Below are 18,036 nucleotides of genomic sequence, written 5' to 3'. Positions count from 1 at the left end.
CGTGGTGTATCTGATTCAAACGCCGCTATGTTAGTTTCACGACTCACCAGAGTGGTTCAGTGCTAGACGAGCAAGCATAGTGCGTCCCCAAGAGTCCATCTTTTACTTGAAAGTATCAGTGGCCTGGATCCGGGTATAAGCTGCGGGAAAAGGCCATTTCCTTTGCAGTACCAGAACAACTGACGACTGAGGCAAGGGCACATCTCAAACCTGGTCAGTCCAATAAAAAGACCCAGTTCGCCATTCAGTTTTCGTATGGGGGTTGTCAAACGGGGTCAAGCTTAGTCTTGGCTTCAAAACCTTCACGAAGTGTTTCGGTACAATAATATTTGGTGTGTTGTTGTGACATCCCTAAATCAATATGCTTTGACCATGTTGTGATGATTGGACTTGTTTTGGCGAGATCTGTCGCAGTGCCCATGGTTGTCAATATAAAGCCAAAAGATCCAATAGTCCTTGATACAGAGCAACATCAAACCAGTAGCATCTGGCGAAAATGATGATGATGCGAGTGCATTAGCGGAGCCGGTTCCCACTGCCTTGATTTGGTTGATTTAGATTCATCAGACTCATAGTAGTTCGTCACAAGCAGGTGGTCAACCTTAAGGGTTAACTACAAAGCAGAATGTCATCCTCTCTCGTCTCTAGACTTAATCAGTTCTCTAACAACATTTAGTGTTCGTTATTCAAACAGTGTCAGCTGGCTTAAAACGCATCTATCGAAGATTCTTGAACCGTCCATGGATATTGATAATCACTTCAACGGGGCTGTTCACTGACCAGAGAAATATCAGGGCTTAAGAAGACATGTATCCACCGAACTTATTGAGACTGAAAGTTAGCCGAGCTTCTTTCACACGATGTTTTCGGGAGAATTGAGCTGCAAACCCCTCCCTCCACCCCCATTATGGATAGAGAAATAGTTGGAGTTGTGGGTGTGAACAAGATTTCTGAGTCCTTACCCGGCCTCCTGGTTGAGTAATATAACAGAGCCGATAGCCAAGCCAATTCGAGCCCCAAAAGACGATGATAAGAAGATCGTCCGGAAAGAGAGAAAATAGGAACATATCGTGACCAGAATAAGGGTCATTCATGTTTCAAAGATGCATGCGATATAATAAATCTAGATTATGGCACAAGGCAAATTGATGTGATAGAGCAACACAGAGATCTGAGCACGGATAAGTTTGTGTATAAGCAGCCCCGCTCATGAGCAAATTCGGCATGCTATCGGCATATAGTAGAAAGTCATGGCAATGAGTCAAGGGGGTCTTACCAGATATATCTTGCTAGCGTGGTGATGCAATGAGAGTAAAAACCACTTTGTATTTGAATATAAGCGTTCTCATATTGACACGCTGAAAGAGTAGTCATACTGGTATGCACAATAATTCAGCAAGCAAGCAGGCTGCACTGTTGTTCTGAACGTACCCTCGTCGGATTTCCAGCATCAGTGTATAGAACTTTGAGGTCAAAGATACCTAAATCCTTGAGAAATTCAGCTTTTTTGGAGTGTTTCACAGAGTGAGAAAGCGACGAGAAAGCGAGGAGAAGGTGGCAAGAATGCGGTGAAAAGAGTGTTCGAAGTGACGAGAGCACATTGAATAGGCAAAGCAATTGCAGGCTCTAATGTACAAGTCTTTAGAATAGACATACCAGAGCATTCGAAGACAGCAATCTCGGCGGCAAGGGAGAACACGACATGATGAAAGGAAAGGGGAAAAAAAATATGTTTGCTGACATGAAATATATTGCTGAGCAAGCGGATAAAAAACCAGCAAAACCTAGCTAGTGACTCTTAGACTCTTCAATTCTCAAAATGGAATCATGGTCGATAGAAAAGCGGACTGAAGTCTGGAGGCTCAACCTTTAAAAAAGAAAAAGGGCGATACGCAGACGAGTCAAGGGTCACTCGTACCACGCGTTATTCGCCAATCAACCAAGTAGCCGCGGGCAAAGGTATGAATTTTGATGTATCCATGGACCTGCAATGCAGGCATGCCTTGCAAAAAGTGACATAGGTTTGGAGAGAAAAGGGGTGGAAGTGTTACCATTGGGCACCAGCGTACCTTCATCCGCCCAGCGTCTCCGGTACGGACAGGAATAGATCATCTTCTTCACGGGAAATCCAATATCGAATAGCAAGCTATGAACAGAGGGTCGAGCATCTATCCGTGGCTCAGGCGACAATAAAATGACAGGAGGCGCTTCAGGATTGAAGGAGGCGCGCGACAATGCTAGGCAATCATCTCCCTCTGTCCTCAGGGCTTAAAGATATTGTTCATAATGGGAAGGGCTATAAGAAAGAGGTCAGAACCAGCCCCAGTGAGAAGTTGGTACCTATCTCTCTCTTGTTGATGTGAAATCAGCATTAAGACACCAAGGTAAAGAATCGGACTTGTCCCCACTTACTGTTCCTTGAACCCATTGCGACAGAAAGAGCGAGTCAGCGAATTCAAAGTTGGACGCCTACACCACGTCAAAGATAGAAGCAATAGAGTCCAACTTCTGGATATTCGAGTTCAGGATCAAAAAAAGCCCGAATTCTTTTTTTACACTTTGACGACTAGGGTCTAAGGAAGTGGCAGATGTAGGTTGCTGGTGGTTGTTACTATTTTGGACGAACTAACGGCGCATGAGAATAGCTTGCATACACTAACCCATTTGGGGACTCGAGGCGACGCTAAGCACTGACAGATACCAACGCGTATCATTTCTGTTCAATACAATAATACACGTATCTTACTGTCATTTACGAAAACCAACGAAAACCAACTGCTCCACCTTGTCCATTGCCCTGGAGCCTACAATTTTGGGATATATTCATCATTGCACCCCGAATCGAATTTTTTTTGCACTATTACTTTGGCATCTTTAATCTTGGCTCGCTTTCCTTTGTTTTGGCTAGACTCGTTTGACCCGTCTACTATTGCATCCTATATTGAGTGAGCGTTCACACCTCCGAAGTCTCTGGAACATCATTCATCTACTACATTGACTTCACATCTCAAGGTGACCACCACCTCGGTGTTCTCTTTCAAAAGTCTATGTGCTCATCTCTCCTGCTCACAGTAATATGACTTCCGCGAAACCATCCCTCCCACCTATCAGGACTTCGGCGAAGAACATTATTTTCCCCTCAGAGCTTCGGGAGAGACCAGCATTCGACAGACGCGAAGGAGGCAATGGACCTTCGGTTCCGCCTCCACGAGCCTACACAGAGTTCCTAAGAGTACTCAGTCCCGTTTTCTCAGACAGTGACGGAGTCGGAGCAAGCTTCTCGAGATGTGCATATGCCAGTCGTCGATCATCAACTTTGTCCATTCCGTCAAGTGCTTCCACCTCCTCATTCACAATTGGGACATCGACAGCTTCTACACCTAGATCTGTTCCTCCTCTATCACCAGCTTCAGTCTCAGTCCCGGAGTCTCCGAGAACTCTTGCCCCTCTACGACACTTAGGCTTCCCCCCGCCATATTCTCCAGGGATGGCTTCATCGTGTAGTCCGTGTGCGATGCGGTCATCCTTTTCGCCTTCTGAGCTCAGACTTCGATATACCGAGTCCCCCAGAAGCGCAAGAGAAGAGTCCATCAGCATACAGCAGATCATCACCCACACGGTCACCTTGAGGCGCGCACCGTCTCTTGATCCTCCTCCTAGGGGAAAACGGAGAAGGACTAATGAGTCCGAAGAAAGATAGGCTATTGGTCCACTCTCTCTACGCTAGAATACGATATTTTTCGATGGAGCTGGGCTTCATCCAGAGTCCTGGTTGGTGTCTTCCTCATATCACGAGGGAGACGTGGTGTTTGGGTTCCTTGTTTCATGCGTTGCTCCTCTGCATCTGTTTCTTTTCCTTTGCTGTGCGATGCAGTTTCTATAATCCAGTGTTCGATATCCTGGTGATATCCAATGCGAATGGTCTGTATATGCTGTGATGGAGTTTTCTTTTCCGGTTTCTACTCGGTTGTTGTCTTTGGAAAAGCGAGAATAGGTCTACTTTGCATTGATGGTAGCGGGGGATGATACCGGATGGTTCAAATTCTGGTCCTAGGCCCGGCGGCGTTGGAGACTGTTCTGCTGCATGTTATTTTCTGTTACAATTCACGAGCTATCCACAATTTGAGCCCAACCTGACCAAGCTAGTATTGACTTCAGCCTCCCAGAAATTAACCTCCTCCAATGACAAGCATAGCTTTCCTGAAACCCGTCCTCAAACAAGCTTCAAACACCACAAAAATAGACCAGGACCAGTAGCCTCATGCACCCATGAATCCTCATGGGGCTCAAGCCTCGAAACAACAACATCTTGGCGGAGACACCCCAGCCTACTGGGTCCGTTTGAACTTTGAAGGATTTCTGTACCCGGCCAATCAACAGCAGGGCTGGGCCTTTTGGTCCTATTCTCTCCCACGTGTGGTCAGCTGTCAGCATGGATCTTTGGCCTGAACAAGGAACCACAAAACGGTAAGTAGCTACCTACTATCTAGGGAGTTGACAAGGTTCATGGAACCTGTACTGCACTACCTACCAACTAGTAGCCTTACGGAAGGATCATCCAGCAGGTGGTTATGTATAGATCCGAGCTGAGCCTCACCGCCACCAACAACTTTGCTGAATCGTGTATGGGCACCAACAATTAACAACATGATGATGCCTCATATTCTCCCTAACAACAACGTGGCCATCCTGCGACCAGGATTATAGGGCATCTTTGGCTGAACTCTAGCATCTAAGTTAGTTGGAATTGCTTATTGTAGTTATTCAGAAGAATGGACTGTGTATAGCCTCAGCCACAGGTATATACGCAATTACTGGTACGGTTGTTACATACATGTTCTGTGGTAATACATTGTATTACAGATATCGCGAATTTGACTTGGACCATAATGAGTCGAATAACAAAGCCATGCATACCATCAACTTTACATTGAGCACATACAATATTATAATGCTTTATCTCTATCTATATTTGGATACATCTGAGCAGAGCGTCTTTTCAGTAGATTCTGTGGTGCAACAACCCGTAGAAGGTGAAGTCCGGTGCAGTAGTTAGTCCATTGGATCCTCCGAAGCTAGGATAGACCATGCCCAAGCAGCTACAGGAATTATAGAAAGAAAAGAAAAGAACAAAAGAGAATATGGATTCAATTGCAATTCGAGTACGAGTACGACTGCTGATACCGCGTCTGATCCTAAAATAAACCACTATGGGGGCAAGGAAATGAATGCATCATCGTTGTGATGTCGTCCGTTGTATGGCAATCTTAAAGTCTTGGCCTGAGGAACGGCCTGCATGTGCAAGGATTAAGCTGCGACGGCATTCTTCAACCCTTCTGGTGGATCTGATAGTCGATCGGATGCACATGTATAGAAAAGGATTCATCTCCGATGCCCAGGGGCTCTGGGATTGGTTGCTTTCGTGGAAGATCCCTAGGTCTATGGCCGACGTTGAGGCAGAGTCTATCAAGAAACGCACTGAGATCTACGTGATTGGATCATTGGGGAAGACTGCAAGCGCTGAACACAGACGAGAAGAGGCTCCGGTTCTTTCTGGCGAGCTCCAAAATTAGAGTCGAGGATGATAGAGGCTCATTGAAAGTTGTCGATTATATCCACCAGGAAATTGGAAGGATGAGAGATTCACGGCTCTCTCAATTACACACAAATTAAGTGCACTTTCATGTTGAGTACAGAGCCAATCAGAGCATTGAGCATGATGTTGTATCTGATTTTAGCTGCAATGAGGTTTACCTATTTGGTACTAGTTTTCAATCTTGCCAAGTAAACTATAGAGTTCCTTCAATATGATTGGAGCGTCAGGTTGATTGCACATGCGGGGAATCAGTTGAGCGGAAGGAGGATCCTGGCCTATAATTGGCTCAATGCATTAGACTAGAGGTTTTGTTCTATTTTTGTCGATTTATGTCTGCTAAGCATGTACTTCTCACCTACTGCGGGTTCCCGATATGCGAAGTCGAGTTTCTTTCTGCCTTGGATTTTCCTCCTCCTTACTTGGATCATTTGGCGACCGTGTCTATCACCTCTTCGTTAGCGAATCAACATCCTCTGTTGTAAATTGTATCTTCCTACGAACCTAATAATAGCCTCGCTCGATCTCTGCAGTATCTAAAATTGGGTGCACCCGGCGCTTCCCTCACGAGTCACGACCATAGTACCCATGGCGTCTGACTCGGATTTCGCAGTCCACATTTCTCGCCAATCTCCCCGGGGAGTTCAAATCGGATCGTCTCCCATGCCCAGCTAAACGCCGGCGCCATAGGGCAGACGATGTGAAGACTCCATAATTAGAACATCTGACACCGAGTTAAATACACCTACCTAGACACCACTCCCCGATTCAAGGGACGACCCCCGCCCAATACCCTCCTCTGCTCATGGCTATCAAGCAGAACCCGAAAACTCCGCAAGATGATCATATCTCACCTCTCTTCCTCGCTTTGTACCCGTCCACTAGGATGCCAGCTACAACCGCTGTTCTCCTCAATGATTAACGATGAACTTGTCGGGAACTATCCGACTTTTCTCCTATCTTGGAATCCCTACTTCACGTATTCTTCACAAAGCACCGAATCGGGTTGCTGGCCTTCCTCCCCCGCCTAAACCCTGGGGAAGTAACCCACGGCACTTCTCACCCCGTAGCAGGGATATTACGCTTGTCCGGAGATTCCCTGCGGCAGCCACTTCAATCTCAATCGCGTTTGCTGATATCCTCTCATGTTCGTAGAATGTAGATCCATCATAGTAGCCTGATCGGCGGTTATCAAATCGCACAGCATCCACCATTCGTAGAGTAAGACAAACCGACTCACAAGAAAGGATGAACGGAATTCCTTCTCCCTCTCCCGAGGGTAAGTCCAGTCCACCACACGCACGCATACTTCCATACGGAGATCAACGAATTTCTACACGCCTTTGCCTTTCCCCCCTTCCCGCTCTGCGAACCAATTCCGACGCCAAGATGAGCACCCGACTAGGCAGAGCAACGCCCAAGACTCGATATCTCTATCCATCGATCTATCTTCCCTAATACACGTCTGACATCCCCTAAGGAAGCACAACATGCAACAGACGGGGAAAAAAAAAAAAAAAAAAAAAAAAAAACAGTACCATCCCCAGAACAACTCACAAATCCACCCTTCCTTCCTCCTACTCCGTAGTGCCTGCTGACATAGTCTCTTAAACAACACGATAGATTGAGACCCAAGTACCAACCAACCCCAGACCCCAAACCGTCATCAGATTCACATGGCCAACCTTACTATCCCAATCTGTTCTACTGACAACACTCCTTCCTCGAGCAGTACTACCCAGAACCCAGAACCTTCTTTGTGGGACTGTACAACGTCGGCGCATCATTCTCGCTGGGCCTCGCCGGCCGTTTCAATGGTCGTGTCCTGTGAAGGATTTCGCTCTGGTTAATATGGCGTCAGCGTGGGTAAATTCACGTCCTCTCCTCCTCTAGGATCATGAGGCATTGGGTGGTTACGAGGGAGGCGTTGTCGCTCAGCGAAGCGCCGGGCCACTTACTTCCTCTGCGCTGTGTACAGCGCGGGGAATGGTACCGCGTTGTTGACCAACGGCATACTGAGATCATGACCTTCGGACATTGTTGAATGACGCAGGCAGCTGGCTTGGAGAGACAAAGAACAGTATGCTACAGTTACCTATTCTCGGTTGGAACTCCAGCGATGTGGCCAGTCTGGAGTGAACCATGTCTTGTGGTTACTTCCTACGTCCCAGCGCTTGGAGTGGGCGATATCGGTAGAGAACGATTCTTTCATTCGGGGCATCGAAAAGAGCACACGATGAATCGAGCATGACAGCAAAGCACAATTTGACCACCCACCAATAAAAACATCAAGGTCATCCATATGCAAATGCTTACCCGCCGCCCAACCAAGAGAAGAAAAATAGGGGGGAAAAAGGCAGGTAATCAAGTGTGATATATACACAGGTATATCCCCATTATAGAAGCGAAATCGGGGAAGAAAAACCAAAAAATAAACGGAGAGGTGATTCAAACAGGGGAAGTCCGTGGTATCATACTGCGCAATCATAGTCGAAACAGAAGTGGTATCATAATATGAAAAGAAGAAAGAGAAAAAAAAAAACAAAAAAAAGGGCCTGCCCACTGTGCTGGGGAAATAAAAAAAAAAGATTGGAAAAGAGGTGAGGAAGATGGCGGGATAGGATAGTCAAAAAAAAGGACACCAAACAAAGAAACCAACAATAAAAGGGGAGGGGGGTGCACGCAATTTTGGAATGAAAAAGAGGCAACAAAGACCATGACCCGCAAGGTTACTCTTCGGTAAGTGCGTCGTCCCCAGTCTCACGCCAATCCTTTGACCGCTCCGTCAGTCGCCGGATACCCAACACTCGCTGTGCCCAGTGAGCCTCGGATGGCGTGCGGTATGTGTAAGCGCGCTGCGACGAAATAACACCAATCGCCTGCAACACCGCCTTGCGAGAGTCTCGCCCAAACACCGCGGGATGGTTGATCCATTCCAACGCAGACTCCAGATCCGCATCCAACGCTGTCATCGTCTGTGCGTCGACGGCGGGAACAGGGGCGATGGTCGCTGCATCAGACGCGGCTGACGAATGGCCTTCGGTATAATTAGAAGACTGGGGAGAGACAGATAAGGGGGTCTCCCCACGACTGCCAGCGTCAATGTGACCACTTGGCTTCGCAGCACCGGGCGGTAGTGGGGGGAGGCCACCCTTACCGAGACCCTTGAGGATACTCCGAGTCTCGGTCAAGAGATGTTGGGCGCGATCATGCTGTCCACGAGTCACCAGTGTCAGCGCTCGAGTCAACATGTCGGATGTGAGCAACTCCATGCGTCGCTGAACGATCGATGGATGAGGGGGAATCGGCGGTGTCGAGGGGCGTCCGCCTCTAGCCCTCGGGTTAAGGGGAAGCATAGTGATCGCAAGCAGCGACGGGCGAGGCGAATGGGTGAGATGGCCATCACGAAGGAGATCACCGTAGGTGAGATCCGCCTGAATCAGGGGAACCTCCTCCACGCTCGCCACGCGTTGTTCGTCTCCGTCCGAGCCACCTCCCAGAGCTTCCAATCCAGACACCAGACTCTCCCACGGATCCTGCGGCATGCTCTCTTGAGTCGAATTGTCGGGCTGGATGACAAGCTGGACCAACACATCACGCTTATCTCCAAACCGGAGGTCTCCGAGTGCCGCCTCGGCATCTCTACCTGTGGCGCGCTTGGTGGTGTGAAGAGCCCCGCTGATCTTGACGAATTTGGCGGGCGAGCCCTCAGGAAGACGCAGCTTCAGCTTGACGTTCTGATGTGACGTGGTTTGCAGAGCACCAAGACAGCCGGCAACACATTCCCGGAGCATCATCCAGTCCTTGACGTAAAGGTAAGATCCTTTAGTCCGAGTGGAGAGTTCGATCATCGTGTCGGGTTTGTGGGTCAATCCAAGTCCAAAGGAGTGAATGCTAATTCTGTCAAATTGTTAGTCATGATTTCATCAATTTGCAAGCTCTGGAGAGTGACTTACTTGGCAGCTTCAGCCCTGGAGACGACAAAATCAACACTCTCAGGATCCGATGTGGACGAGTCGCTGATCAAGAGAATCGTGGAAACCGGATTGTTCGACTTCCGCTGCATCAGCAGGTCCATTGCAACATTGGCACCTTCAACAACGTCTGCACGAAGGCTTTTCTGTCCAACAGGGCGGATAGAGTTGAGAATCTTGTTCCATCCACCCCACGACTTGGTCGTCATTCCCACCAGAGGCACGCCCCCACCACTAGAACCGAAGGTCACCAACCCCATGCGATCTCGGGGCCCGAGATTTTGCACGAGGAACTTGAGCGCGTCACGCAGAAGGGTAATCTTCAGACCCTGCATGGAGGAAGACACCGGGATGACAACGACGACGTCGAGAGGAATGTGGATCGTGGAGATGGACAGATTGTCTACCGCGGTGTAGTCGGTGATAGCGGTGTTGTTGGATCGCCCGGCTCCGTAAGAGGAGTTGATCGAGGCCTGCCGCTTGATCTGGCTAACCCTGTAGTCCTCCTCCTCTGCGCCTGAATGATCCACGTCATAATCGGTATGTCGGGACGTGGCATCAGACTGATGGAGATCGCGAAGAGCCCGACGCCAGGTCTCCAGTTGATTCCGGCTCTGGAAGCGAAGAAAGAAGCACGGAAGCTCGCTCACGGAGAGGTTGAGGGTGAGTACAGGCTCATCTATAGGACCGTCAGTTTCTCTACGTTGTTCGAAGTGGTTTTTGAAGTGGGGGGGAAGATAAGGCGGCTGACCTGACGATATTTCGACACTCTTCAGGTGCTTCCTGATGAGAATTGAACCCTTGAGCGAACTCCGTGTGGATTTGCGCTTGGGTTGGTCGTCATACTGGTGAGCATTGACCTTCTTCTCTTTGATACAGATGAGCATCTCAGCAAAGAGGTAGCATTCCAGCTCCTGCCACGATTCCCGATCCTTGCCCACGCGCATGTGGCCATGCAAGCGAAGCTTCCCGAATCTAGAATCAATGTCAGTATATTTCTCAACAGAGTAAGCCAGAAGCCAGCTGAAGAGACCCACCGTGCAAACTCCAGGCCATGCCAATTGTCGACGCGTGTACGCAGATCCTCGGCAATGTCATCGAGATTTTCTTGGGGTTCAGATTGAATCGACCGAGCTTCTTGCACAGTGGGAAAACGCATCACGCCCCCATATGGCTCATCCTGCGGTGGCAACGCACTGGACGTGCTTTTCCGGAAATCCTCTGAGTCCGGACCCCAGCTCCCTTCGGGGATTTCCACCGTGATCAGGCACGTCAACGACTGCTGTTGCCGGGAACGGTTGAGGGTGGGGAATTCGCTGCGAATGGTGACCGTTGGGGCCGGGATAGGATTCTTTGTCGGGGGCGGACGAGGGCTGAGATCGGATTCCATGGCCTGAACATCATAGTCATGTCGTCTGCCATTGCTCTGGTGTTGAGCTTCGTAATCGCCCGACGACCCGGCCGCGCTGCCATTTCGAGAATGCTGTTGGCGGGATCCCGTCGTGAGACGCTCCATCCGGTCCCGCTGACTGCCGGTATCTCGGCTATCTCTCCGGCTCCAGTGGTCCCGGCTGTCGTGATGGTAGGATCGACTTCCTGTATCACTAGGGGGTCGTCCACGGGATGGGGGTTGATCCCATGGGGTTGGGGTGGTAAGACTGCGTTGCGTGGCGGCATCACTGGTCGCTGAACGAACAATGTTGCTCAATTTTTCTGGGTTCACAGCCGTCAGTATATGGGACATTTATGATTGGCCCGCCGTGATGCAGCTCCGCTTGACTTACCGATGTCCAGCACATGGCCCCCTCGACTGGTATCCAATTCCAACGGGGCATCGCAGGTAGGGCAGTACTGGCCTTCGAATTCCTTGATGTACTCGTAAACACAGGCTTCATGCGCCACATGCGTGCAAGAGAATTGAAGGACCCGCTCTCCGCGCAGAGTGTGCTCCAAGGGTTCCTCGCACACCGCGCATTCACTTCCAACAAATGTTCGATCTCTTCGAGTGCGGCTCCGGTCAACGTTCATCACCCCCGCCATTGGTCCACTGGCTTGAGGGTTTAACGGCGCTGGCGAAAAGTTCTGATGGGCGGTTGATTGCCAGCCTGAGCCAGAGCGGTCAGAATGAAGGGAAGTGCCAACAGTGGAAGCAGCGCGAGATCGGGAAGTATCAGTTTGACTAGAGAGACTGCCCCCCGGCCGATCTGAGTGAAAACGAGAGAAGGGACGGAATGGGCGCCGAGGTAAGCGGGAGGGGGAATCAGGCCGGGAGGAGAGATCTGAAGGTCACGCAAAGGGTTGCAGATGCTCGTCAGCGGATGGGCAGGGTAGATTGAGGAAGACAGCAGCGCTTGGTGTCCCCTATGTCGTCTATCGTTGCAGGGGGGAATGCGAAAGAGAGGGAAGAGTAGTTTGATTGCAAGCGAATGTAGTAGTAGGCAAGCCAGATAAGAACTAACGCGACAACAACAGAACCGCAACCCAAGAGAAATCTCAGAAAAGAAGCGAAGGAGGAAGCTCTTCGAAGGCAAAAGTGATAGGAAGAAGAGACGTGGTAGTGGTAGTAATAGTAAAAGGCGCACTCACGCTGCGGAGATTTCTTTTTGGAACGACCAAAGAAGCCAAAATCGGACAAATTGAGATGATGGCCTGAATCGACGTTCCCCGACTTGGAATCCGATCTGTGTTTCCACATGGGCCACGAAAAAGGAGAGAGGTTAATCCTAGACGGATAGGAGAAATCAAAAAAGTTAATTATAAGTAGCCCGAAAAGAAAAAAAAAAAAAAGAAAAAGGAAAAAGGACAGATGGAGCAGGAGGAAGGTCAATGGGAAAGCGTAGTGCGAATGGCAATACGGAGTAGGTAGTTAGAGGAGAAGGGGGACAACAGAGAGGTCAGAGAGAGGAATTTACTAGTTAGGGGAAGTTGAAGTGGGGAGCAAGAGGATTCAAAGTGTTCAGAAGAAGATTAGCAGTTTAGCACGAGTGGGGATTTTGGGGAGGGGCGCAAAGACAAGAAAAGCCCGAATGACGATGATGATGATGATGATTTGTATGTAGTAGTGGTAGTAGACAAATAAGTAGTATCTTGCTTGAATTGTTGACCAGGGGGGCCATAAAAATTGGTACTTGAGGATAGATAATTATTGAGAGGGAAGACAACATACTCTGAAGTATCTAGTTAATAGATGGTTAGTGAGGACTGCTCCAGAGGACACTGTGCATAGGACGAAAGGACGGAGTACCTGCGACGTACCTGGACTTAAGATGCGGTATTATTGCATAAATCGGAAAAAGGCTCAAGTCAGGAGGAGCCTGGACCCTGGAGATATCGTGGTAGTGGACACCTTGTCTGTATCTCTGCGACGGTGTCCGAGCCGGTGTTCAGGATGCCGTTGATAGTCGCTGGGGCAGAGGATGATGATTGGATCTGAGGGGGAGCAGAAGGGGACAATTTGAGTCTCGTCGAAGGCAGGTATCCTCAGAAGACAAATCAGGGGACCATGTATGCTGATGAGGAGGAGGATGATGATGATGATGGTAAAATAACATTAATCACACGTCCTCCGTCGTCGTCGTCGTCCGTCCTGAGGAGAAAGAGAAACCTTGAAGGATGGAAGGCTTGAGGAAATGCCAGATGAAATTCAACCATCATCAAAATTCCTAGTTAGTTAGTTAGTTGGTTAGTTAGATAGGCAGGTAGACTAATTAATGTGTGCCAGAGTTCAAGAGTCCCAGAGTCCCAGTACCTAACTAGTAAACTACATACGTAGTTTAGCGTAGGATGACTCGGAGTCAAAGGTTAATAAAAGGCCAGTGAGAGAAGAGTAATGCAGGGCAAGCTGGGCGTTCTGTGGGGCGGGAAAACCACACGCGGTTTTTCTTCCCAAAAGTTGATAGAAAGTCAGGAACAGGAAAATCCACGGATCTCATGTGAGACTAAGCCAGTGGGACTGCGACTAACAGGAGTAACTAACTCACTACGTAGTAGTAGTTAGTACGGGAGAGTCAACGCTAACCAGGCAGTCCTCCTAATATCCAAGTCTCCAAGAAATTCAGTGTGGAAAGCTGGAAAATAATCACCAATTCTTAGGTAAAAAGGAGTGTGTGCTGCACCCCTGAATGCAGTAGTAGTATGATTAGTATCTGTACTTTGTAGCCTCAGCAATTATCTACTAGTTGAGAGTACATATCTGATAAACTAGTACTTCTTGATCTGTCAAGGGATCCGGATTCTCGAAGAATTGAGAACAATGACTTGTGACAGTCATTGTTCTGACTCTCCTCACTGATGATGATGTAATCCCTCTTTATCTTTTTCTGCAGAATTGGCCTCCAACTAATCACCATCAATAGATGAATGCTCCGTCTCTGGTTGATTGCTGTTACAGTTAGGGGTTCAACCTATGATTACAATCACTAGCTGGTAGCCCGTAGTACTAGTATAAACAACCCTTGACCCCATGAGACATGAATATATAATCACTCTCTACTACTATGCGGCGTAGATAGTCACAGATGGTTTAGATTCCAATGTATGGTCTCCCACCTGACATCCTGACCTCGATGCATGACCCAAAAAACAGAGTTGTGCAAATCCGTCCCATGTAACTAATCCCGAAGACACCAAACTGACTTCTTGTCGATTGTTGTGTAACTCAAATCGAGACTCGGGCAGGGCGGGAGCTATTTGTGTACGAAGTACACAAATACCCCATATCAACAGAGGAGAGTTGTTTGTGAGACTGTAGATCATTTTACATAGATAGCTTCTCGACTCTTATTATTATGCCCTTTTTCTGTCTGTACAAGCGATCAGTAGTATGAGCGATGCAAGTCGTCCATATCATCAACTGGTCAGCCCGATCCTCCTTGCTTGAGCTGTCGATAAACTCCCCTTGCAGAGCCTGACCTGTCAATTATGTATTTATACACATCATCGGTCGTCCCGCATTGATGATTCAATTCCCGGTATGAAGCCCAACAATCATATCGCAAAGATCAAGCCACATTATATATCTGCCACTGTTTCAACCCTAGTCTCCCATCCAGCATGACACTGACAAGCTTCATGACTCCCGGGTCCGAGCACAGACAATCGACAAGGTCCATAGTATACTCCATCATCGATGGATATTCTCCATCCAACAGATCCCAGAACATTTTTTCACGATCGACACCGTATTCAGTGGACGATGGAGACACCGACCCATCTTCATCAAAAGTGGCCCGCGAGCTTTTGCACAATGGAGCAAGGATTGACCACTGCCCCGGGAGCCGACTGTCGATCCCGGAGCGTTTTCTGTCAGTCACTGGGATCTTGGTCGCCTGGGACTGGCAAGGACTTAGTCAAACATCCAGAGATCGTCATCTCTTGACTCTGGTCATGGTGGTTTTCTTTTTTTCCAGGTCGCTGGTTGACTAGAGATAGTTTAATGTATGACTCTATGGAGTCAGCATGGAGGGGGGTCTCGTCGGCAAGTTTGTGTAAGTGTGATTTTCGGGATTCCTGTGGGAATTCCGCTGAGTATTAATCAGACTAGACTAAGGCAGACTAGACGGTTGACCAGCAGGGGGACGGGAATTCAAAAAAATGTAGCCTTTTTTTTTTTTGCTAAACGAGGGTCGAAGACCGACCACATATCCTGTGTATCGTCATATCAGTTAGACTCTGTAGTAGATACGGAGTACATACTGTCAAGTAACAAGTTGATATTCTTGCTATGCATTCACAGAAATCAGGATATCTCACTCACTCACTCACTCAAGCCCCTATGTCTGTCTGCCCTCGTTGGCTCGTTGGTCTCCCGATTGAACCGTTCCGAGACCTGGAAGAGCCATGGTTTTGCTCTGGGTTGGGTCCATCGATTGCGTCTTATGAACATCCATCAAATGAGATCTCTTTCACTTTCCTAGTAATACCTTATGTCAGTGTTTGCATTCTCCAATCTGGTGTAGATAGAAGGCACTCAAAGACAAATGGTCTTGTCTTGACTTTGGAGTAGTGTGAAGCAGACAGACAGATGCATCGGCCATCAACGAGCTGGCTGCTTGGCTTCGGCGCTCAAAGCCACCGCCCACCACCACATTGAGGATCCCCTCCACAAAACCACCAGACCCGGATTGTAGTACACTGAAGCACTCCTAATTTTGGGGCCGATTGACTGATCTACTACGGAGTACTACGGTCTACATAGCTACGATCGAAGTTGTATCTTCTCCTTCATAAATACTGACTGTCTTTCACTCTGTGCCCCAGAGATCATCCAAATTACAAACAAGCGGACATGCTTGATGAGCCTTTGAACTTCCCGTCAATTTCAATCAATAATAATTATTGAATACTGTTAATGTTAGCGGTTTCACCAGGCAAATTGGAACTAACCACATCTAGCCAATTCGACAGACTCCGACGGTTGGACTTCCCCCCTGCCAGCCTTCCACGCGATACAATCCGTCTTGGACTCTTGGTTGTATTTATTGATCCTTCCATGGAATTAACTGACTTTCAGTTTCCCCTTCCCGTCCCATTGAACGGTGAAGAACTATCGATCTATTCCGTACTTCATCCGGCTCGCATCCTACTGGACAACTGAAAGAGAAGGAGAAAAGGGTTCTTCCACCATTCCAGGTCCGATTTTCCAAGCCGACTTTCCTCGTTTCTCTTACCACTCAGCGACGACGTTTAGCTTGCTTTCGATCAAGGCGCCGACCTTGGAACGCGAGTGGCGACTTACTAGATACACTCTGTACTCTGTAGGTAGTCAGCTGGGCACGACAGAAACATCAACAATGGTCACTGGGTCACCGATAGCGGGTTCTCGATCGTTGATAATTGATACCGGTCGCTTGATCCAGGGACCAGGGTCTCTTCCTTTCAAATCCTCGATCCCCCTCGTGAAAATGGAACTAGACTAAAGGATCGACCATGGTTCACTAGCCAGTCCGTTGGAGGACCATCAACTCGGAGAATAAATACTGAATTGGGGTGCACTAGTCAGGGTCGAGCTTACTAACTCCCAAAGGGTTTCGAGGTGATGGCATTTATTATGTACTTACTGTATGGAGTATGCTCCATGCAGGGGTAACCAGCACGGAGGATAATGTCCATCATATGTATGAATAATCACTGTCACGTCGTCCCTCCGTGCTTTGTGCGGTTGTACCACCCGAGTCTTGGGCATATCAGCCCACACCGACTTCTATCTATCTATCTTTGTACACACTCTCGCTCTGCAAGACTGCAACTCTATGCTGTACAGTCAGCTTCGCCCTGTATATCTATCTACAAACTAGCGAGACAAGCCAGTAGATCTCTCTCCCTCCCTCCCTCTCTCCCACTGACTCAGGACAAGGCAGCCGGTTGCCCTGTGCATGCAATCCACAGACGGGAAAACAAGGCAGGAAGCAGGATAGAGTCGAGGTTTTTGCAGAGCTGTCAAAAGGAGCAGGATCCTTGCTTCTTAGTGGTTGGTTGAAACTATCGTGAGACTCTTCAGTTAAGTTGGCAGAAGTACTAGACTAGTTACTTAGTCAGAGGAGGTTATTTCTGGGAGAATCAAGTATCAACGTACCAAGGTAGGATATTAGGAACTAGGATCAACTGAGCTGTTAATAGCAAATAACTACAAGACAGTGTCTTTTTCTGGCTAGAATCACAGGCGAACAGTTGGAGGCGACCAGATACTGTACAGACTATCTAGACAGTAAAGACAATAAAGACACATAGACTGGCCAAGGTCGACTTCGAGTAAGACATGGCATGTTAGGTATCGACGGTGTAATCCGGACTGACCACTGTACTGAACGTACTCGGAGTCAGTACGTATTATAACATCATGATACATCCAATCCATATGATCTGTATCACAAATGGGATGATGCACCTATCTCCATCTGCTGCCAATGTGATCTGTATCACGCAACATCCTACCATCCCATCACCCCCCTACAACATCTTGAGACAGTGCATCCGCCCATCGAACCAATTCGGATATCCATCAATAGACGTACCATCCAATCTACTCGTCTGTCGTCTGTTCCAAATTATTAAGGCCTGGAGCTCGGGCTTTGGAGATGGGTACACAACGTCTGCACTCTGCCGAGCAAGGGTGTCCTGCCGATCACTGACTCCGGCTCTATGTCCTGTGCCGTGAGCAATGAGCATACGACTGCGCTGAGCTTCGAGTCCTGAAGACATTGGGATACTTGTTTGCTGAGCCCTTGGAGTCATCATATTGCAGATGAACAGCAGCCTCTCTGCTCCGCTCCCATCCCCATCCAGAACCAATGTAAGCTCAGCACTCCTATATCCAATTCCACCCTATAGCATATAGATTATAGGCTCATAAATCGACACAAACCCGATACTCAACCTCGATACTATCGAACCAAGAATGGAACTGGAACTCCAGCTACCGCTGCGGAGCCAGCGCCCGATAGATTGAGTTGGCGGTGGCGGTACGGGCAC

At 48.4% G+C, this 18,036-nt stretch overlaps 2 protein-coding genes across 2 annotated transcripts, besides 9 other annotated features; one reads left to right on the top strand and one right to left on the bottom strand.

Annotated features, from left to right (window-relative positions):
• Nucleotides 1-3,076: 3,076 nt before the first annotated feature.
• Nucleotides 3,077-3,700, top strand: ACLA_088780 (uncharacterized protein; the record flags this gene model as incomplete). Its single annotated transcript, XM_001272613.1, has 1 exon — nt 3,077-3,700. The coding sequence occupies one exon, from the start codon at nt 3,077-3,079 to the stop codon at nt 3,698-3,700; it is 624 nt and encodes a 207-aa protein (XP_001272614.1).
• A 3,398-nt stretch (nt 3,701-7,098) lies between these two features.
• Nucleotides 7,099-7,125: a microsatellite.
• Nucleotides 7,100-7,125: a microsatellite.
• A 985-nt stretch (nt 7,126-8,110) lies between these two features.
• Nucleotides 8,111-8,144: a microsatellite.
• Nucleotides 8,145-8,322: 178 nt separating this feature from the next.
• On the bottom strand, nt 8,323-11,607 carry ACLA_088770 (VWA and PH domain-containing RING finger protein; the record flags this gene model as incomplete). Its single annotated transcript, XM_001272612.1, has 5 exons — nt 8,323-9,493; nt 9,550-10,246; nt 10,319-10,542; nt 10,605-11,280; nt 11,352-11,607. The coding sequence occupies 5 exons, from the start codon at nt 11,605-11,607 to the stop codon at nt 8,323-8,325; spliced, it is 3,024 nt and encodes a 1,007-aa protein (XP_001272613.1).
• A 728-nt stretch (nt 11,608-12,335) lies between these two features.
• Nucleotides 12,336-12,367: a microsatellite.
• Nucleotides 12,368-12,593: 226 nt separating this feature from the next.
• Nucleotides 12,594-12,616: a microsatellite.
• Nucleotides 12,617-13,073: 457 nt separating this feature from the next.
• Nucleotides 13,074-13,110: a microsatellite.
• A 120-nt stretch (nt 13,111-13,230) lies between these two features.
• Nucleotides 13,231-13,261: a microsatellite.
• Nucleotides 13,262-15,313: 2,052 nt separating this feature from the next.
• Nucleotides 15,314-15,333: a microsatellite.
• A 1,547-nt stretch (nt 15,334-16,880) lies between these two features.
• Nucleotides 16,881-16,905: a microsatellite.
• Nucleotides 16,906-18,036: the final 1,131 nt, after the last annotated feature.

Source organism: Aspergillus clavatus, genomic scaffold (assembly GCF_000002715.2).
Source record: "Aspergillus clavatus NRRL 1 1099423829798 genomic scaffold, whole genome shotgun sequence".
NCBI classification, from domain to species: domain Eukaryota; kingdom Fungi; phylum Ascomycota; class Eurotiomycetes; order Eurotiales; family Aspergillaceae; genus Aspergillus; species Aspergillus clavatus.
The sequence above is the reverse complement of the archived record's forward strand: the minus strand, read 5'-3'. Positions and strand labels throughout refer to the sequence as shown.